Genomic DNA, 23209 nt, shown 5'->3' on the forward strand with positions numbered 1-23209 from the left:
CATCTGAGCCCCACCTGACTTAGAGGATGTCAGCTATGGATGATCCGGGTTTCCACACGCAGCAGTTCTCAAGCCAGGTGATTGCACCGCCCTAAACTTCCCTCCACTTTTGGCAATGTCTGGGGATTTTTGGTTGCCAGCCATGGGAATTGGGGGGTTTGTTCTTGTATCTAGTGGGTATAGGCTAGGAACGCCGCCCAGTATCCTACAGTGCACAGGACACCCCAAGCCCCCCCAAATTAGCTGGCCCAAAGATAAAGAGAGAAGAGCAAGGGCAAGGGTCCTGCAGGAGTCAGAAAGGAGCTTGCTGTGTTCAGAAAACTCAAAATCCAGTGTGGCTGAGTGAGGACGATGAAGAATGAGGTTGACTGGGCTAGACTATGGAGCACTTTTAGGGCACGGTGAGGAATTTGGAATTATACTCAAAGCAGTGGAAAGCCCTTGAAGAGTTTTAAACAGAAGGGGAAGGTAACCCATGTGAAACGCTTTGCATATATAAGCGCTCAATAAATATTGTCTATTATTAATATTATTATCACCATTGTGTCTTCCCTACTTGGCTCCAGACCCGGCCCATGCCTCAGCGAGGCCGCAGTGACTCCTCCTGGCCAGCAGAGGGCGCCAGCGGACACTTGGCTACCGGCCGCCCGGGGCGGGCCTCCTCTTGCCGTCCCCTTCCTCGTCTTTTCCCCTCAGGAGAAGTCGGGAAGGTGGCGGCGGCGGCGGTTGTCCCGGCTGGGCCGGTTGGTGTGGCCCGTCAGCCCGCGTACCACAGCGCCCGGGCCGCGTCGAGCCCAGTACAGCCAAGCCGCTGCGGCCGGGTCCGGCGCGGGCGGCGCGCGCAGACGGAGGGCGGCGGCCGCGGCCAGGGCGGCCCGTGGGACCGCGGGCCCCCGGCGCAGCGCTGCCCGGCTCCCGGCCCTGCCGGCCTCCTCCCTTGGCGCCGCGGCCATGGCGGCCAGCGCGAAGCGGAAGCAGGAGGAGAAGCACCTGAAGATGCTGCGGGACATGACCGGCCTCCCGCACAACCGAAAGTGCTTCGACTGCGACCAGCGCGGCCCCACCTACGTTAACATGACGGTCGGCTCCTTCGTGTGTACCTCCTGCTCCGGCAGCCTGTGAGTGCGGGGCGGCCGGGCGGGTGTCGGGCCCTTCCCGGGAGGTGGTGGAGCGGGCGGCGGGACCGGGACCCTTCCGGGGCTGGGAAAGCGCCGGGTGGCGTGGGAGGCGGTCGGGGGCGGCCGTTGGGCGCCGGCTGGCGGGCGCGGCGTGGGAGGCTGCGGGCTGGATGCGCAGGGCCCGGGCAGCCGGGCTGGGGATGCGTTTTCGGTTTTGCCGGGCGAGGGTTTACGTTCTGGGCAGCCTTCGTGGGTGGGACGTGGGCGGGGTTGGGGTCAGGGAGGGGGCGAGCGGGGCGAGCGTCCCTGGTCTCCGTCGAGCCTGCGGCCGCCGCCCTCGTTCTCCAGCTACCCGGGGCGCCGGGCTGTGGGAGGTGGGGGAAGACGCTAGGAGGCCGGGGGGAGGTCCATGCGGGTCCTTTGTGTGCCCCGCCTCTCAGCGGCCCGGGAGCGGCGGTGCGGAGCGAGGCACCTGCTGGGCGCTCCTGCTGGGGGTCGGGGAGAAGCTGGGGTGGGAGGGAGGGACGCCTGCCTCGCCCGTGCCTTTTTTCTGGGTCGAGAGTACCTAGGTAACTGGGAGGAAGCAGGCACTTGGGAATAGTAGCAGGATGAAAGCATCCTGATGGCAGATGTGAATCCCCTGGGAAAAGTTCGAAAGGATTAATTGCGGGAGGGGGAGGCAGAGGAGCAGATTTGAAGCTGTGGGATTTTAGTTTTATGGTCCGAAGAGAGTGTTGAGGAGTTGGGGGAAAGTTTTAATGGCAATAAGGTACCCACTAGGAGCTGTGTGATTCTAAATATGATGGAGTTATCTGTGAGATTTATCTGTATCTCGCTATCAATACCCGAGTGCCCTGGCTGTACACAGAAATGAGGAGAGCTAGCAAGTCACCATGATTTCAGAAAGACACTACCGTCCTGAGTTACTGGGATGATTTGTGTTTGTTGTTCTTTGCTTCATTAAGCTTTATTTTGATAAAGATTTTTATTGCCGTGCAATTTCATTTGGAAAATTTGCAGGTGGTTTTGGAATTGATAAAATGCTTTTATATTATTATCTTGTATTTAAAGTTACTAACAACGTGGCAGTTACTAAGTATTTTTAAAACCTTTGCTTGTAAGATTAATACAAAGCACATAATACTTTATGTGGGAAAATTGATTTCTTAAAACTTAGAAAATGCAGAACATGTCTAGTATGTACTATTTGCTTTTTAAAGTTGGGCAAAGAGGCATTATTAGTGTTACATGAGTGTTATTTCTTCAGCAGACATTTTTTTTGGTGCCTATTAGGTTGTGTAAGGCCCTGGGGTGTGCCAATAAATATAGCAAAGTCTTGTTCTCTTGGTTCTTACAGTCCAGTGGGGATGCAAAAGTAAGAAAAATGTCTTGGGCAAGTACTATGCTGAACATGAAAATTGTTTGATAGGAGAGTGCTCATGGTTACTTTTAGGCTGTGTGGCCAGGGAAACACTCTGAGAAGTTGCCAGTTAATAATATTCTCGAATTACTACAGAATCACAGAGCTAGGTGATATCAGGGAGGTAGCCTGGTTCATGCATTTCATTTACAGAAAAAGGAGTTAAGCTAGAAAGTTGTTACTTACGTTGGACAATATTGGTTCCAAAATGAAGCCAATAGAACAATTGTAATTGTATTTGATTTTTATTACATGGTTAAGATGTATGTCCTGCTTTTACTAAACACAGGTCCTTTAATCCATGTAAAGTATTTGATTTGGAAAAAATACATATATTTACACTTCCGGATTTCTGACATTTCTGTGTAGTCTTTGTAAGTACAGCAGCAAATATGTAATATCAAGGAAATATTTTCAAATTTCTTCCTAGATACCACATTTCAGAAACATTGTGCATAAAAGGATATCTCAGTATAATGACAATTATTTATCTTAATGGAACTTAATCTGTGGCAGATAGGACTTCATTTCTCTATTGAGTCATTCCACAAATATTTATTGCCTACTTGTCCTGTGTCATAAGTTACCTGGATCTTAACTGTTTTATGGAGCGTGCCTTGTAAGTATGTAAACGTAGAGTTACAATATATTGTACTATTTCCTTTCTGTGAATGAGATAGCCAGGAAATATGTAAATGATACAGCTTCTCTGGGAGTTGATGCCTGAGCAAAGACCTTTAACGAGAAATTCTGCTTCATATGTTTGAAAGATCAAGTACTTATGAGCTAGGTACACATGGCTTTGAATCCTGACTCCAAGTATTAGTTATACGGTATTGAGAATGTCACTCAATCTATTTGAGCTTGATTTTTCTCATATATGAAACAGTGAGGATAAGATTTCCCTTGTAGGTTTTGGATGTAGATTTGTCTTCAGTATTAAAAATAATGTATGTTAAACATCTCACGTAATGCCTGGTATATAGCAAGTGCCCTATAGATGAGAAGCATCAAGGAAGAGGACATGCCATGAGTAAGGGAACAGTACTGTATGTGAAAGATATTAAATAAGAAATATCCTAATGAAAATCTGTCACTTTGGATTTTATGGTTGTAACTCAAAACCGGAATCTAATTGGTTTAAAAATATGAAGGGTTTATTGATTGATTTTAAAGTAAAACTATACAGTGGCTTAATAATATTGCCTAGATTTTCCTCATTCGAGTATGGTTGTCCCCAGCTCCTGGGTATACTGCCTTAATTATGTCGTTGGTCCAATACTTTCAGAAGTTCTGCATTTCCCTCTGATTGGGTTAGCTTAGATCATGCCACAACTGGACATATGTTCTAACCTGACTTCATTGTCACAAGGATCCCCAAATAGAGTTCCCAAATCTGAAATCTAGAATTCTTGGGATGTAGGGAATGAAGACTAGAGTGGCAACCATCAAATGTCTACTGCAGAACGTTGGAGGGACAATAGCTTCTGAAGATTTTTTTCTTTGACAAGCAATAGTGCAGGAAAATAATTTAGGAAGAATAATATAACTCTTGGGTTTAATAATTATGTATCTGATGTTTAGATGACATGGTATAATTGAAAGAATATGAATTTTGAAGTCAGATTTTGACAATGCTACTAGCTTCGTGGCTTAGGGCAAGGTGTTATGCTAGGCCACTACATGCAGATTGGCCCAGATCCATCCTTGTAGCCTCAGTTTATTTATGTTAAGAAGATATCATATAGCTCAGGGTTGTTAAGAGGATTCAATGATACACATCGTTACTGTATTTACTTATTGAGCACATACCGTATTTGAGGATAGGGCTAAGCACTGGAGTTACAAATATTGAAATAAGGCATGCTAGCTGCCGTTCCTTGATTTACCTGGAAAATATGAATACATAGCAAATAGTATCCACTATCATGAATTCTAAATTTTAGGATAGTGACATACCTTCTATCATTTATACTAATACCTTTTTTAAAAATAAATTGAACTAGCATCTTGTTGTTAATGTTACTAGACTTGGAGTTAATCTTTCTTGTTTCTTTTTTTTCAGATGACTGTCCTATATGCTTGAATGATGTTCATTCAGAGTGTAACTGAATTTAGATTGTAAAACTTTAAAATGAACTTCAGAGTTAGATGCAGTTAAACTATTTGTTACTGAGGCAGAATGATGAAGGCATCCTAACTGATTGGTTTGTCACTATCTTTCACTGTCTTTCTTGTTGTATTTATGGAAATCCCTAAAATTCTGAATGGACACTTCAGACATTTAAAATATAGCCAACAGTAAAAATGGCCTTCATGTTAAATAACTTCTAGTTGATTTAAAGACTAGTTTTAGACTAAATTATTTGTTTTATGGAGACTATAAACATTAGTATAATTGATATGTAATATAAAAGATTGTCCTAGCCTTAAAAAGTGATCCATAAATTTTTCAGTGAGGGTTTAGATAAAATAAAAAATAACATTTGAGAAAGAGGTTGCCACTCTTAATACCATCTATTTTATGTGGACAGTGCATTTAAGCTTGAAATTTCACAGGTAATAAATGTAGCTGGATAGTAACTTATATTCTGTTGATTCTGTGTGCATTTTGACTCTTGAGATGAATATTACAAGAATTTTAATTTTTTTTAGATGACAGATGAAAAGAGGTATTTAATGTTTTTATACAATTAGTAGCATTAGGATGGATTGCAAATCAGATGCTCTTTTGGAGCTCTGTGTATAATATTCAGGACCTTGTGAGGTCACAGTGAGCAGGGATTTATATTCTTAATTCCTTTTTTACGTTTTTTGGATACTCTGATATGGCCACATTCAGTTAAGTATTTAGAGTAAGTGGCCAAAATATTTTATACTTTCTCTCTCTCTTTTTTTTTTTTTGAGACATAGTCTCACTCCGTCACCCAGGCTGGAGTGCAGTGGTACGATCACGGCTCACTGCAACCTCTGTCTCCCGGGTTCAAGCCATTCTCCTGCCTCAGCCTCCCAAGTAGCTGGGATTACAGGCGCCCGCCACCATGCCCAGCTAGTTTTTGTATTTATAGTAGAGACTGGGTTTCGCCATGTTGGCCAGGCTCGTCTTAAACTTCTGACCTCAGGTGATCCACCGCCTTGGCCTCTCAAAGTGCTGGAATTACAGGCATGAGCCACCTCGCCTGGCCTAGATACTTTTTCGATTGTGAAGGACAAATTTTTTATTTTAAGCAAATATTTATTAAGTGCCAGATACTAGCCCATGTGCTGGAGATACAACAGTTAAAGTATTTATTGAAAAAAAAAAAAAAAACTATTGAGTGCTAGCTGTATGACAGACATTCTAGTAACAGTGATGTGAGGAAGGTACTATTATCCAAGCTCAACTTTAAGTTGTAAAATTAGTGCACACTCTTAGTGTTTTGCTGTTATAACCTGCTAGAAGTTGGGATCTGGAACTGATGCTGATTCCACCACCAAAGAATGTATGGTTACCATGGTTACCGTAAATTGTTGTGAATTCTATATTTTGGGGATTTAAATGGTAGATTTTACTTCATTGTGTTTCAAATGGCAGAAAAAAGACTTTTTCTTTTTTTTGTTTTTATTTTGTGAGACGGAGTTTCACTCGTCACCCAGGCTGGAGTGCAGTGGCGCGATCTCACCTCACTGCAACCTCCACCTCCCAGGTTCAAGCGACTCTCCTGCCTCAGCCTCCCAAGCAGCTGGGATTACAGGCATGCACCACCATGCCTGGCTAAATTTTTTTTGTATTTTTAGTAGAGATGGGGTTTCACCATGTTGGCCAGGCTGGTCTTGAACTTCTGACCTCAGGTGATCCACCTACCTCGGCCTCCCAAAGTGCTTGGATTACAAGCATGAGCCACCATGCCCAGCCCAGAATAGATATTTTATGATGCATCATAAATGTTTGTTTTATGTCTGTGTCATGCTTTTTATTATTTTTAGGGAACTTCTTAGCTCCAAAATGTGTGTTCTTATTTTTGAGTTTCATTGAGAAAATACTGTTGTGTATTCTGAATTCAATGGGAATGATGGTGCCGTTCCAACAGCGATTCTTTTCAATTTGGCATGTGCATACTACCGTGTGCCGTAATTCTCGTGCTATTTTTTATATTTGAATTCTAATTAGAACCCCTCATTGTATGCAGTCAAGTTTGATAGTGGATAAGTTTATCAAAAAATTCAGTTAAAGCAAGCAATCAGTAAAAAAAAAAAAAAATACATACATGCACACATACATATACATGTATCTATTATATATACATATATAATATATATATTTAGCAAGCATAGGTTTTTTTGTTTGTTTGGGTTTTGTTGTTGGTTTGAGACAGGGTCTCACTCTGTCGCCCAGGCTGGAGTGCAGTGGCATTATCATGGTTCACTGCAGCCTTGACCTCCCCAGGCTTAGGTGATCCTCCGACCTCAGCTTCCCAGGTACCTGGGACTACAGGCGCGTGCCACCATGCCCAGCTAATTTTTGTAGAGATGGGGTTTCGCCATGTTGCCCAGGCTGATCTCCAACTCCTGGCTCAAGCAATCCTCCTACCTTGGTCTTCCAAATTGTGGGGATTACAGGCGTGAATTACCATGCCCTGCCTCAAGCTTAGGTTTTTAAATTTTAACATACAACTGTTAATTTGCTGGCACATAAGGCTTTGAATATGGGTCCACTGATTAGATTCTTTGTCCCCTAATATAACCCAGACTCATGCTGTACTATTTATGATTTTTAGCATTTTAATGTACTTATAAAACAGTTTGAATGCTGAATTCTTCTAGATTTTTATGATTTTTCTCTCAGTCTTTTACAGTTCTTTTCCATGGTCAAATAACAGCTTATCCTAGTGACTTGTTTTAGTCTCTAAAAATACTTAGTTTACATGGAAATAATTCTTCTCACTCATGCCATTGTTTTACATGACATTCACTTAAACTATATACTTACCAAGTACTGTACCAACTATATTACCAAATACTATACCAGACAAATTTTGATAAGCATAAAACTCACTCTCTCCTGAGAGAGGAGCAGGAGAAAGTGGCCTTCTAGCCGTGAATGTTCATTGTGCAGTAGGCATTAACTTTAGGTTTCTCAGAGGGAAGGAGAAACATAGATTTAACCAGCAAATTGGATAAGAAGGACTCTTCTGTATAGTGCTGTGGGTACCTTTTATACTGGGAAAACTCCAGCATTCAGGGTGTGGTGACATCATTTGACCATAACTGAGTATAAAGGCATTATTGCCATGTTAAGCCTTTTTCTGTTCCCTATTCATTCATCCATCATTTTTGGCATGTGATTTTTAAACACTGGCTTTTAGTTTCAAAGTGGATAAAATACAGTTTAGATTAAATTTACATTAAATTTTATAATATTAGTGCATTATAAATGAAAAGAATTAAGACATTGTTTTAAAAGAACTTGCCGACCTCTGGATCTCAATTTGAAAATCATCGTCTCTTTAGAAACCTCTGTATCTGTTCCAATAGCATTCTTTGGAAAACAGGCAAATCTCCTTATTTGATATTTTCCTTCTTTTCTGTGCAGCGTGCATGATGTTCACATTTGTGAGAAACTCCTATGGAAATATTCGGGACTAGGTGTTACTACTCCCCCTCATTTTTTCCCCCACTTGAATGTGTTTTCTAATTCAAATCAAAGTGATGATTGTCTAGGGAAATACAACTTGGATACCTTTAATGTATGTAAAAACGTTTTCAAATCATTTATAACTTTGAGTACTTACATTAATAGCATGTTCCTTGTGACATCTTTTACAACCTTACACATGAGAACTATTGCTAAAGACACCTGATTGAACATTAGAATGAAATTCATGAGCTATTCAGTGGGGACAGGAAACTTATTTGAGTTGTTTGAAATACAGAGAATTAGTTTTTGTTTGTGTTAGAACATACTTTGCTCAAAGACTTCTGACTAAGATAGCAATCTTTTTGATTGACACCATACATGTTTTGTAGAGGTCGTAATTATACCTTGCTTTTATTCTGGTTGCTTGTTTTAAGAGGAATGTTAACAAACTGGAGCATGCTCCAAGGAATCTGATCAAGATGGTAAGGAAGTTTGAAACTATGTATTAGAGGAACATTTGCAGGAACCAAAAATGCTACTAGCTTAAAGAAGAAAAGATTAGACAGTGGGGGAGCTGTACACATGATCACTGTCATTGGGTAATTTAAGGCATTGGGAGAGGTAATAGATTTATTTTTACGATTCTAGGGGGAGATGCAACACCAGTGTTTGTAAGTTATGGAGAAACAGTGTATGTTCAGAAAAGGAAAGAGGAATTTTCCTTGTAATTGTCAGATTCCAAAAATTCTTGTCTTTCCATATTTCTTATTTTATTTTATTTTATTTTTGAGATGGAGTCTCACTCCATCTCCCAGGCTGGAGTGCAGTGGCGCCAACTCAGCTCACTACAACTTTCATCTGTCAGGTTCAAGTGATTCTCCTGCCTCAGCCTCCCTGGTAGCTGGGATTACAGGCATGAGCTGCAATGAACTTCCTTCAATATGATCAGATGCATCAGCTACGTTTTTTTTTTTTTTTAAACTGTTTCTGGGTACTTTTATAATCTTCTGCTCTGGAAATGCTGCTGTCTAGGCCTGCTGTGCGGCTCTCATACCAGAACTTTTCTTCTATCTTCATTCTGGAAATTCCCTTCACTTGTAACCTATGTTAGATGCTCTGTTTCCAGGACCCCCAACATTTCCATTAGCCTCCTGATGAAAGGTGAATGAGAGGTCATTTTTGAAAGCCACAAAACTGAAAATGTTTTATTCTGCCTTCTTTTTAAAATTAGTTTGCCTACATTCACAAAGGTGAAAATACTTTACCCTTGGAACTTTCAATATATTGCTTAGTTGTCTTCAAACCTTCAGTGTTGCTGTTGAGAAGTCTGATGCTATTCTTATTACTGAGTCTTTCTGACCCACTTCTTTTCTTCCCTCTTTTGGAGTATGTAAGATCTTCTTTTTTTCCTGCTGTTCAGAACCTCATATTGAAGTATTTTGGTGTAGGTCTTTTGTTCAGTGTTTTAGGCTTTTTTTTTTTTTTTTTTTTGAATTTGTTTGGAAACTCACGCTTTTTATAGTGCAGACATATTTTCTCCAATCTTCTTTTTTGGGGAATATAAAAGCCTATGATGCCACTGTTCTGGGAACCAAGTTGAGGGAGGTGACTGTCATTCTGTGTGTACGATCTTAGATAATCCTCCAGCTTTCCACATGGTCCCTAACAAGAGTCTTCAGCAGTGTCTTGAGTTTGAAGTCTCTGTGGTATAACCTCTTTAAAACTTTCCTTCAGACTTCCCGCCTAGGGCTGGTGGGAGTATGCTTTTGGCTGTTAAGGAACTGGAGAGTCTAATGATTTCTGATCCCACTTTAAGCCCTCACCTGTATCCAGTTCCTTCAGTAAATCTTGATACGTCCTGTGGTGGGAATCAGTTTCCAGTTGGCTTCTCCCACCTTTGCAGAAGCTTCTGTTTTGGCTTTCTCCATAAAGTCACTTACTGCTGGTATTTTGTTTTTAAATCTTCCAAATTTTGTTATTCAAGAACTGTCGTGTGCTTTTGGACTCTTCTCTTGTTCTCTGATGCTCTGTTTATTTTAATTTTTGTGGGCACATAGTAGGTGTATGTATTTATGAGGTACACAAGATAGGAGTTTTGATACAGGCATGCAGTATGAGATAAACACATCATGGTAACCCTCTGTCTCTTGTGGGTTAATACCTTCTTATTCCTTTACTGTCATTTCGTTGTGGGTTTGGGCATGTGAAGAGATTTAGATTTTGTCCACTACTTTTTTTTTTTTTTTTTTTTTTTTTTTTTTGAGACAGAGTCTCGCTGTCGCCCAGGTTGGAGTGCAGGGGCGCGATCTCTGCTCACTGGAAGCTCTGCCTCCCGGGTTCACGCCATTTTCCTGCCTCAGCCTCCCGCGTAGCTGGGACTACAGGCGCCTGCCACCTTGCTCCGCTAATTTTTTGTATTTTTAGTAAAGACGGGGTTTCACTGTGTTAGCCAGGATGGTCTCGATCTCCTGACCTCGTGATCTGCCCGCTTCGGCCTCCCAAAGTGCTGAGATTACAAGCGTGAGCCACCGCACCCAGCCTTGTCCACTACTTTTAACTAGAATGCCTTAATTAGGTTTAAGTCATAACTTGAATATTATTTTTTAGATGCTTGCTCTAAGTGTTACAAGGACCTTATGGTGTAGTATTTGTGGCTTTCCCAGAAACTCAGAATAATAGGGATTTATATCATGCTTATTATTATATATAGAAAGCTAAATATATTCAGTTTTTTAATGTTGGACTCTGGATAGACGAATATTTTGGACTAGCCAACATATACGGTGTCTTGGCATCAATAGTTTGTAGATTTGATAACCTACTAAAGGCACCTTCCTTCCATCTGTTCTAGATTTTAAATGTATAATTTTATGCTATGAAACATATGTAATATTTTTAGTAAATAACTAGGATGGGCTAGATCTAAATGTCAACTTTATTACTTTCTGCCAGTATTATTGGCAACTACATAAACTTCCACAGGTTATTAAAAATATTTTTACCAGCTTCTCCCACAGCAGGAGAAAAACAATTAATAAAACTAACTAAATAAGCTTTCCTACTTACTCATCCAGTACAGATTGTTATTTGAATTGAACAAATGGCTATTTGCAAGATTGTTTGAGGCCTAGTTAAGAGCAGCACACTGATGGACATATGGAATGAGCCACACCATCTGGTTACAGTCATACCTGGGTGGTGGTCATTAAAACTAAATCTCCTGGGGATCTGCAGATGTCTTAATTATACTACAAAAATGTATTGGGCTGCACCAGTAGGCTACTTTGAACTTCTTGAAACCAGTTAACTTGCAAACATGTTTTCAAGATATCAAAACTGCAGTTATTGAGTCTTTTTTTTTTTTTTTGCACGAAACTGAAGACTTAAAATGTGTATTTGAGGATCTGGAATGGGTGGTACTTCAGTATTGGCCCCATGAAAGTAATGTGGTTTACTTACCCAACACTTTCATCCAATAGTTATGACTAATATGACAGAAAAGTGTTTTATAAACCCTGAATTCACCCTGTAGCTAGAAGGGCTTTAGCAAAAAAGGGAAGTGACCTCAGGTTCACATCTTAAAAATACTTGTTTTGATTCACTGCAGGATTTTATTCACTTAAATCATCAAATTTGGTCGTGAAGATAGTCTGCTAATGATAAATTTAATTAGTCTAAAAATTGTGGTTACTATAGATACTAACACGAAATCAGGACTACAGTTTTTTTATTTCTTAACATACGTTATAATTTTTTGGTATGCAGTTCTGTGAATCTTAACATATGTATAGATTCATATAGCCACCACTCAAATTAGAACATGCAAGTTTTCCATCACCCCAAAAAACTTTTAGCCCTTGTTTTTACTGTACTCCTGGCAATTACTGATCTGTTCTCCAACACTGCAGGTTTTGTCTTTCCAAGAATGTTGTGTAAATGGACTCATAACTTTTCTAGATTGCCTTTTTTCACTCAACATATTATCTTTAAGATTAATCCAAGTTAGTTGTTGTTTATCTTAATAGTTTGTTCCTCATTGTTGCTAAGTAGTATTCCATTGCTTGTTTGTTTTTCCATTTTCCGTTTGAGGAGTTTCTAGTTTTTGATATATATGAATGGAAATGCTGTAAATGTTTATGCTCAAGTTTTTGGGTGAACGTAAGTTTTCATTTCACTTGGGTAAATATCTAGGGCTAGGTTGTATGGCACATGCATGTTTAATTAAAAAATTGGCAAAGTTTTTTTGGTTTTGTTTTGATTTTTCCCTTTTACTTGTGGAATTCCGTTTTCTTTTTTTTTTTATTATACTTTAAGTTTTGGGGTACATGTGCACAACGTGCAGGTTTGTTACATATATATACACGTGCCATGTTGGTGTGCTGCACCCATTAACATTAGGTATATCTCCTAATGCTATCCCTCCCCCCTACCCCCACCCTCCATTTTCTTTTATGGTCACAATTGAAATTGTACTATTGATATTAACATTCCAGAGTTAATCAGTATTTTAATCTTCTGTTAATACAAGGTCTTTAAAAATACAAAGTAGTTTCATTTAAGTGGTGTTTTTTTTTTTTTTTTTTGAGACGGAGTTTTACTCTGTGGCCCAGGCTGGAGTGCAGTGGCGTGATCTCGGCTCACTGCAACCTCTGCCTCCCAGGTTCAAGTGATTCTGTTGCCTCAGACTCCTGAGTAGCTGGGATTGAGGACTGCCACCACACCTGGCTAATTTTTGTATTTTTAGTAGAGATGGGGTTTTAACCATGTTGGCCAGGCTGCTCTCGAACTCCTGATCACAAGTGATCCACCCGCCTGCTGGGATTAAGATTACAGGTGTGAGCCACCGCGCCTGGCTCATTTAAGTGTTATTGTTGGTAAACATATTATTTGTCCCTTTTTTCCTTCTGTTAATTGGATGTTACTGTAATAAGATGATATTTGTTTAGATTTGCCAGTTTACAGTTTGCTTACCCCTTAGCATCTCAGGACTTTCTTGGGTCATTTTTCTTCTTAAAGTATATACAGTATAAGCTTCTTTAATGAAGACCTCTCAGTTTTTTTTTTTTTTTTTTTTGAGATGGAGTCTCACTCTGTTACCCAGGCTGGAGTGCAGTGGTACGATCTTGGCTCACTGTAACCTCTGCCTCCTGGGTTCAAGTGATCTTCCTGCCTCAGCCTCCCCAGTAGCTGGGATTACAAGTGTGCGCCAACATGCCCGGCTAATTTTTGTATTTTTGTTGTTAGTAGAGATGGGGTTTCACCATGTTAGCCAGGCTGGTCTCGAACTCCTGAGCTCAGGTGATCTGCCCACCTTGGCCTCCTAAAGTGCTGGGATTGCACACATAAGCCACCGTACCTAGCCTAGTGGGTTTTTTTGTTTTGTTTTTTATCTGAAGATACTGTTATTTTGATCTTATACTTCAAACATATCTTTGCTGGATTCACAAGTTATTTTTTCTTACCACTTGAAGATAATATTCCATGGTCTTCTCCCTTCCATTGAGAAGTCTACTACGAGCCAAATTTCGTTCCCTATATTTTCATTCCAGTTGCTTTTAAGATCTTCTCTGTCTTTGAAGTTTCACCGAATCGTTTCTTTTTTTTTTTTTTGAGACGGAGTGTCGCTCAGGCTAGAGTGCAATGGCGTGATCTTAGCTCACTGCAACCTCCAACTCGCAGGTTCAAGTGATTCTCCTGCCTAAGCCTCCTGAGTAGCTAGGATTACAGGCACCCGCCACCATGCCCAGCTAATTTTTTATTTTTTTTTCCAGTAGAGATGGGGTTTCACCAGGTTGGCCAGGAACTCCTGACCTCAGGTGATCCACCTGCCTCAGCCTCCCAAAGTACTGGGATTACAGGTGTGAGCCACCGCACCCAGCCCAAATTGTTTTTAAATTGGATTTTATTTATCCGGATTTTGATGAGCTGTGCTTTTTATATCTGTAGATGCATGACTTTTATTGGATCTGAAAAAATCTCAGTCATTATCACTTCAGTGTTACCTTCCAGTTCATTAATTCTCTCTTTAGTTGTGTCTAATCTGCTCTCTAACTGATTTGGTGAATTTTTAATTTCCACATTTATAATTTTTCATTTCTGAAAATTCTGATTTTTAAATTTGCCTCATTCTGATAATTACGTATTTCCTGTTCATTTTTACTCCATCTTTCATTTAATGTTTCCTATATACTATATTTCGTAACTGGTAATTCAGATAGCTAGTCTTGGAGGGAGGTGGTGTTAATCTTTTGCATTTACTGACTCAAGCTCATTGGTTTGTTTCATTTTTGTGCGATAATTTTTACTGCAGCCTCATATTTTATTGAACTTAATATTTGGAAATCTTGATAGCTTAAATTGAAAATGCATTCCTTTAGAGAGAATTTGCATGTTCATGGGATCCTAGGATCCTATGTAACCTGAAGGTATTTTATTTCCCATCCAGGGTCTTAGGTTTAACTTAAGAGAGATATCTGAGGTTGAGCTCTCTCATCTCGCCTTGGCTATTGTTGGCACTTGCTTTCTGAACAACATTGCTTCTTGTGTATAACATGGGACACATTTCTGGTTTCAGCTTAATTTTTAATTTTTTGTCTTTCTTTTCTGTGGGGTGGGGGATCCTTAGAGATTTCCCTTTCTAAAAAGTTCAATAGTATGTTAATAGTCGTAGGGTTTTCGGGGGGTAATCTATGGACTATCATATTGTAGTAGAGGAGCCTTTTCAGTTTGCCATACTGTTGGAAGTAGAAATTAATGAGATTAAATATGTAAAGTGCCAGTCTAGATACTGTATACATATTAATTTCCTACTGCCTTATTAACTTACATTTTGCCAACCAGTTCATATAAGAGTGCTTTATATTATATAGTTTATTTTTGGTTATTTGTTGTGGACACTTTCCTTAGTCTGTTTTCTAACTTAAATTTTAATATATATCCTATATGGATTTTAAACATGTATGTTTACTTTGTTGTTTATTGTTTCAGAGAGAGAAATATTTATTCTGTTTTCTGTTGTTCTGAAAAGAAAGTTATGCAAGATTGAACCTTGGTAGAGTTTATATCTTAGTAGAGAGCCAAAGAACTTCCATTAATTTCTTTTGCTTGTTAATTTACATATTTATTATATTTAGAACAGTGGTTCTCAGCTGCAGGGGTTTTACCCTGTGGGGGATATTTGGCAATGTCTGGAAACATTTTTGATTGTCACTGTTTGATGAAGGGTGCTACTGACATTTAGTGAGTAGAGCCAGGAATGCAGATGCTGCTCAACATCGTACAATGCATAGGACACCCCTCCACAATAAAGAATTATCCAACCCAAAATGTCAATAGTGTCAAAGTTAAGAAGCCTTGATTTAGAGAAATCAAGATAAGGTGTTGATGCTGGTGGGTATCACAGGACTTGCGAGGGAAGGTTTTCCAGGTTTTAGAAAAATGGAAAGAAAGCCTTAGAATGGAAAACCGCCCTCCTTCTGTTAATTTCTTTTTCTAATTCTTCAGCATAGACGTTCACATTCATAAAGCCAAGACTAAAAATCTAAATTTTTGGAATACTACTGCTAGTCACTTGGACTTTCCATTATTTCTTACCCTTTTTTTCTACTGCAGAGTAAGTTATCTTTATTATAGAAAACTTGGAGAGAATAGAAAATTATGAGTAGAAAAAAATTCATTCGATCTCATCACTTATATACAAGAACTGTTAACATTTTGGAGTATTTGGTTTGTCTATTTTTTTTTGCTGATTAAAAAAATTAGCTCTGAGAATACTATATAATTTTTATCTTAAAAAGTTAAAGCACAATTGTAAGTGCATAATGTCATACTTTTTAAAATTGTTATTTGTTTAACCATTTCCTCTTTGGTGTGAAGTGTTTCTGATGTTTTCCTATTATGAATAATGTTTGGTGAACATCTTGTACATAGGTGGTCAGCTATATTTCCAATTCTTTTTTTAGAATTGATTCCCAAAAGTGGCATAGCTGGGTCAAATGGGAGTAATGAGGTTCTTAATAAAAATTGGTGAGTTTATCCCACAATCAGTGTTTGAGACTACTCATGTTTTGGCACACGGGTGGGTAGGGTGGGGTGTGGGTGGTATAGGGGCGAGACTACTCATTTTCATTGCAACTCATCACTCTGAATGCTACTTAAGACATTGATGGAATCAGTCTTCAGCTTTTTCTCAGACTCTTATAAGCATGTAAAATCCATGTACAAAGCTTTTGAAGGCTAAAAAATGAAAAATCCATGTACAGCCTTGCATTGAGATATAGTTAATATCCCTGAATAAATGGAATATAAAAGAGCAATTAGAGAAAGCAACATGAACACATAAAATTTCCTCATGCTTACTCAATTTATGTAATAAGTGTAGCCTTGTAAAATTATCTGCCATTTTGTAAATTGAATCTCATTTTGAGTGTACTGAGAGAGCTCATTTGAATAAATCCTGTAACGAGTAACAAATCCTGTAACAGATTTCACTTGGAAAAAATGTCCTTTCCACATTTGGTTATGAGTACATTCTGGTTGTACTTGTTTCATAAGTTCAAAATGTTCACTTATTTAGGTAATATGAATACCTTCTTTGTTCATTAATATACCCTGTGATATGATAGGGCCTGGGATATATTTACACACTGTACTGCATTTGTGAGATTACATATGTGTGACGTAACTTAAAAAGAGTTAGGGTCAGCTTTATGAATTGTTGTTTCCTCATTGAACAGTTTGAGAAGTATACGGGTATAGTTGTTTGCTCCAAAATTTCCAAAACATACATCCTTTTAATAGTGTTTGATATGTCCTCATCAGAAAGTTACTCCTTTGCCTTTTCCATTTTTAAAAGGAGATATTACCAGTAGGTGGAAAGGTTAAGGCTTGTCTGGAACAAGGAGGAGATATTACAGAATAAGGAGAGACAAAGTTGCAAAGTGAGAAGGAAGGAGTAGAGGCATTTGAGAGAACAATGAGATGTTAATTCCTTTGCGAATTGTTTTGGGGCAAGGTAGAATGTATTTTATCAAAAATGATTAAACCCTCCCTGAAAGGGGTGGATTAGTGTTCTCATAATACTGATGAGTTGGAAACAAAGTGTTGTGCCCTAAGTGAGTAATAATGACTTTTCTCAATTTTCACTTTTGGAAATTTATTTATTTATTTATTTATTTATTTATTTATTTATTTATTTATTTGAGAGTCTGGCTCTGTTGCCCATGCTGGACTGCAGTGGTGCAATCTTGGCTCACTGCACCCTCTGCCTCCCAGGTTCAGGTGATTCTGCTGCCTCAGCCTCCCGAGTAGCTGGGACTACAGGCGTGCGACACCATGCCCAGATAATTTTTGTAGTTTTTAGTAGAGACAGGGTTTCAACATGTTGGCCAGGCTGATCTCGAACTCCTGACCTCAAGTGATCTTTCTACCTTGGCCTCCCAAAGTACTGGGATTACAGGCATGAGCCACTGTGCCCAGCCACTTTTGGAAATTTGAAACTAGTCTTTAGAGCCTTATTTTATGATTGCAAGCTGTAAAGGTACTTGCAAGTTACTACTGAGGTTGTTTCTTCAGAGTTAAGTTTGAGAGTGGTTTTTTTTTTTTTTTTTTTTTGAGATGGAGTCTCAGTCTGCTGCCCAGGATGGAATGCAGTGGCGCAATCTCAGCTCACTGCAACTTCCGCCTCCTGGGGTCAAGGGATTCTCCTGCCTCAGCCTCCTAAGTAGCTGGCAAGCGCCACCACACCTGCCTAATTTTCGTATTTTTAGTAGAGATGGGGTTTCACCATGTTGGCCAGGCTGGTCTCAAACTTCTGACCTCAAGTGATATGCCCACCTTGGCCTCCCAAAGTACTGAGATTACAGGTGTGAGCCACCACACCTGGCCAAGTTTGAGAGTTTTACCAGAATAAAATTTCGGTTACTTAGTTCTTCTTGTTCAGCCTTTATTTCCCTATTTTATGACAACAGAAGGAAAAAATTAGTATAAAATTTAAAGCAAAACAAAACAACAGCCAAACCCAAGTTAACTTTTCCCTACTTTGAAATTCGAAACAAATGAAGTGTAACTTGTCTTAATTCAGATCATGATCTGAAAGATGACATTTATCTGTGACAAGGGGGAGGGAGAAAAAGAAGCAGTGAATTGAGGAGCTTCTCCTTTGTGTTTTGACAAAAATACTTTTTTTTTTTTTTTATAAGACAGAATCTTTCTCTGTTGTCCAGGATGGAGTGCAGTGGCACGATCTTGGCTCACTGCAACCTCTGCCTCCTGGGTTCAAGCAATTTTCATGCCTCAGCCTCCCCAGTAGCTGAGATTACAGGTGCATGCCACCACGCCCAGCTTATTTTTGTATTTTTAGTAAAGACAGGGTTTTGCCATGTTGCCCAGGCTGGTCTTGAACTCCTGACTTCAGGTGAGCTTGTCGTCTCGGCCCCCCAAAGTGCTGGGGTTACAGATGTGAACCACAGCACCCGGCCCAAAAATACCGTGAATTTCTAGAATGTTACGCACCATATTTAATTATTCAAAATGTTCCCAAAATATTTTTTAAAAACTTTTGGTACATTTATTATTTTATATCATTGTTAAATATCCTATTTAATTAGTGTGAATGATTACAAATTGACTGACAAATTCTTTAAAAATATTACTGCAGTTGGCCGGGCGTGGTGGCTCACGCCTGTAATCCCAGCACTTTGGGAGGCCGAGGCAGGTGGATCACGAGGTCAGGAGATTGAGACCATCCTGGCTAACACGGTGAAACCCCGTCTCTACTAAAAATACAAAAAATTAGCCGGACGTGGTGGCGGGTACCTGTAGTCCCAGCTACTCAGGAGACTGAGGCAGGAGAATGGCGTGAACCCGGGAGGTGGAGCTTGCAGTGAGCCGAGACTGCGCCACTGCACTCCAGCCTGGGCGACAGAGCGAGACTCCGTCTCAAAAAAAAAAAAAAAAAAATTACTGCAGTAATTGCTGTAGAACCTAGAGTTCAAATGAGACCTTTGTCAGAGAACATGACCCCAAAGTAGTTCTGTGGAACTTTGCGTAGGTTACTTGGTATTTTGCATAGATTATTGGGCCATTATTCTTGTGGGTGGACCTGCCCACAAGATAGTTGGACAACATGTAAATAGTTATTAAATCTGTTTGAGTGCATTTCCACTCAGTTTTTCATGTGCGTGTTCAAACATCAAGGTAAAGTCCTTTTAAGGCCATCCATACAGAAAAGGCTTCAGGGTTCTAAAGGACCTTAAAAATTGTTTAATCATGCATGCAGCAATTTTTTTGAATCTCTTCCGTATGTCCCTGCAGTTTCCTCTTGTACACTCACTGTCTTCTGAGGTGGCTGAAAATGTTCTTTATTATAAATTCTTACTTGAATTGATGGCAAGATAGGACTTTACTAATTGGTTTATTACCTCAATTCATGATATTACTTGTAATATAGTTTTCTAAATTAGTCTTAAACTTATTTAAAGCTAACAGCTGTTTGATAAGGATATTTGTATAGCTCTGGTCTTATTATATCATTGTTTCTTAGGAAATATGAAATATTTAAAGAATTTTAATAATTCTTTCATAGAGTTCTTCATATGTATAGTCTTTTCATCAGAAACACACTAAAGCACTATTTGCATTTCCTAGAAACTCATGTGTCACAGTTACTTTGTGTTTTTAACTAGGTGGTTAATTGAATTTATTGTTAAGTCTATTATTTAATGAGTCTAACCAAACCTTAATATTTATTATTAAGTTTAATAGTTTAAAATAATTTAAAAATACTTTGAGTTTATGGAATGAAAACACTGTTTCAAGTTTGTGTGTTGGTTAGAAATATTTTGAATTACTAGATGTGTCATTTTAAAAATGTGGTATGTACTAGTAAATTTTGTAAAATATTTTATCTTTTAGGCGAGGATTAAATCCACCACACAGGGTGAAATCTATCTCCATGACAACATTCACACAACAGGAAATTGAATTCTTACAAAAACATGGAAATGAAGTAAGTGGTTTTTTTTTTTTTTTTTGCAATTTTTGACTTTTTTGTTGGCAGTCATTTTAATGAGATTTAGTAAGTTATTTAAAATGTTGAATTTCACGGTCTAAATAAGTTATTTTTGTATTTTATATTTAGATATTTTAAAATGTACTCATTTAATAATGTATTTGGAATTAATGTTTACTACATAAACACTTTACCGTAAATCTGAGGTGAAATGTGTGTATTTAAAAGTCATCAGTCTTGAATATAAAAGGCGTTTCGGAGGACACCCATTATTACAGTTATTGTTAGTCTTCGCTTCAAAAGTCAAAAAAGAGGAAGAGAATTCATTTTGTGATGTTGTGTTAAACTTGTTAGAGTGTTGTGTGATCAGCTTTCACTTGAAGTCCTCTATTTTTCGTAAATTTTTAACTTTGGATGTGTATGTGATGTGTAATGTTTAGCAGGTGCTCAGTAGGGAGGAGGTTAGTAGTTCTCAGTGGCAGCTAAGTGTCATTGGGAGCCAGATGGTATAAAGATTTGGATGGAAGCTTTTTTTCTTGCCTTTAATGGGCTTCCAGTAATTCTATTCTGTTTGCTTGTTTGCTTTTAGCTCTGTGTTTTGCTATTAGTAAAAGTTTTAAAAATTTTTCTAATATTTTTAAAATTAATAAAATTAACAAAGAGAGTGGGCATTTTTTTATAATCCTGCAATAAGGATGAGCCAGTTAACCCAAGCTGATTAATAATAGCTATTATTATTTGACAGAAAAGTCTCATTTTCTAGAAAGGATAAGTAGTACTTTAGTGGTACTCTTCTGGTTGCATCTTTGATATCCTTAATAAACATAAAGTAAGTTAAATATTAAAATTTTATTAGTTTTAATCTTCTCCTTGGACCCTTAGAAAATATATGCAAGCATTTTACACTCTGCCTTTCTTCCTAATACTCTGAAAGTAATACCTTAAAATTGTTTGCCTACTTGTGATGTCCACTTGCTTTTGGTTCTAAAATAGTGAGGAAATATAAATTCACAGCTATGAAATATTTTTAAATATTTCATTTTAAATTATTTAAAGAAGAGAGCACATTTTGAAGTCTCCAAATTTTGCCGATGACAAATTATTTTGAGTATTCAGATTCCAGACTAATGTGAGTACATTATAAGAACATGTAAAGCTGGATGAAAGGGTAGGAGGCTTTTAATGAAGAGTAAGCATAGAATAATATATATTGATTAAAATACAATTTGAACTACTTGTGTAAAGTTTACAAGTAGGATTAACTTAACATTGCACACTTGAAGTTACTTTCTTAGAATGTTGGCTTAGTGTGCAAAATTTTGGAAATTAGAATGGAATCAGAAATAAAGAATATTATTCTATCTTTAGATTAAAAATATGACAGTAGGTAAAAACAGAGTAGCAAAACTGTGATAACAGCAGTCAATTGAAGAAGTGAAAATATAACAATATGTGAGATAAGGTTAGGTGGAGACTGGTCCAAAACAATACCAAGATTGAAGGAGTATATATTTTTTTAATTGTGGTGGGAACATTGATCTGCCCTCTTAACAAATTTTTAGATGTGCAGTATTCTATGGTTAATTATAGACATAGTGCTGTATAGCAGATCTCTAGAAATTAATCGTCTTGTATAACTGAAACTTTATACCAGTTGAATTACAGCTCCTCATTTTATCTTCTGCCCCTGTTGCCCCGATTCTACTCTCTGCTTCTATGGGTTTGACTATTTTAGATACCTCATATAAATGGAATTACACAATATTTGTACTTCTGTGATTGGCATATTTAGTGTAATGTCCTCAAGATTCATCCTTATTGTCATGTATGGCAGGATTTCTGAAGGAATATTTTTTAAGGCTGTAGCATTATGGTAAATTTAGAGTATATAAAAAGAATTAGTTAATTTTTAGGAACTCACTGCATCAAAAAGTAGAGCAAAATGTAAATGTTATAAGTGACTGAAATGTATTTATGAATCTTAAGTCCTACAAAGAGGTTTGCAAGTTGATAGACCACTCAAAGCACTTACCATGACAATCACTGTCACTGTGCTGGCTATTAGGGATGTGGTTATAGATGTGTTACACCGGCTTAGTGGACAAAGGGCTCACAGTTGGTGTGACAGATACATAACAGATAATTGCAACATGGTATTAGATAAATAATGATAAGAATAAGAAGTATCAGCAGTAGTATGGAAAAGGGAATCAGTATTTTGGTGGAAAGGAGAGGATTGGGAAGACCCGACAGAACAGATAACACATTTGTTGGTTTTTGAGGGTAACTAGAACCTAAGCTGGTAGTGGAAGTCACTGAAGATGGAGCAAACAGTACAAAAAGAAAAAGGGAAACTTGCAATAGGTTGCTAGGAAATATACTAACCTTGTAAATGCTTGTTAAGGAAGACAAACATACCTTCTTATAGTATACCAAAGAACATCTTAGAACCAAAATAATGGACAGGTATGTTTGGTTCTTTACAGTATTAACAGTATCTGTGTTCTTAAAATTTTGAGAGGTGTGTAGAGGATGATGAAGATACGAAGTGTGGGACAGTTGGTACAGCTTTATAACCAAATCTTTATGGATTTCACGTGCAAGTGTTTTATTATCAGTTTATCTTTTTTAAACCTTTAAATGGTAAGTATCACTTGCATAGGGAATAGTACCAGAACGTAAGTTTACATTTCAAAATAAGTTGCCATATTCTCTCGTCACCTTTTAATAGTTTGGAAAGGGCCATATTCAGTCACATAAGTTTTGGATTAAAAAGGCTCTATCATACATCTTGTGCATGAATGAGTTCATGCCTGAAGATGAGTATTTCCAAAATTAAAAGATCAGAAAGTATATTGGCTTTGGCAGCAGCCTTGGATCTTTGATCCCCACCAGGGAGTTTTAGTGAGCTGTGGGGCATGTTTGGTTGTTGTCACTATTGGAAGATGTTGCTGGCTTAAGCAGGCAAGCACCATGAATGATGAATGACTTGTAATGTGTTGAATAGAATTAACCTGCATGCCATATGCTATGAATGTTCCTCC

At 38.5% G+C, this 23209-nt stretch overlaps 1 protein-coding gene across 6 annotated transcripts in view; it reads left to right on the top strand.

Moving 5' to 3' along the window:
* The first annotated feature begins 863 nt into the window (after nucleotides 1-863).
* Nucleotides 864-23209, top strand: part of AGFG1 (ArfGAP with FG repeats 1) — an 88812-nt gene continuing 66466 nt past the window's right edge. For 5 of the 6 annotated variants that reach the window (XM_034955303.3, XM_034955304.3, XM_034955306.4 and 2 more), the window contains exons 1-2: nucleotides 929-1118; nucleotides 20069-20162. In XM_034955303.3, the coding sequence (XP_034811194.1) occupies nucleotides 952-1118; nucleotides 20069-20162 (261 nt within the window). In that variant the 5' untranslated portion in view covers nucleotides 929-951. Of the gene's footprint in view, nucleotides 1119-20068; nucleotides 20163-23209 lie in introns of all 6 variants that reach the window. The other variant, XM_034955305.3, reaches the window with a different exon arrangement.

The sequence above is a fragment of the Pan paniscus genome, chromosome 13 (genome assembly GCF_029289425.2).
Source record: "Pan paniscus chromosome 13, NHGRI_mPanPan1-v2.0_pri, whole genome shotgun sequence".
NCBI classification, from domain to species: domain Eukaryota; kingdom Metazoa; phylum Chordata; class Mammalia; order Primates; family Hominidae; genus Pan; species Pan paniscus.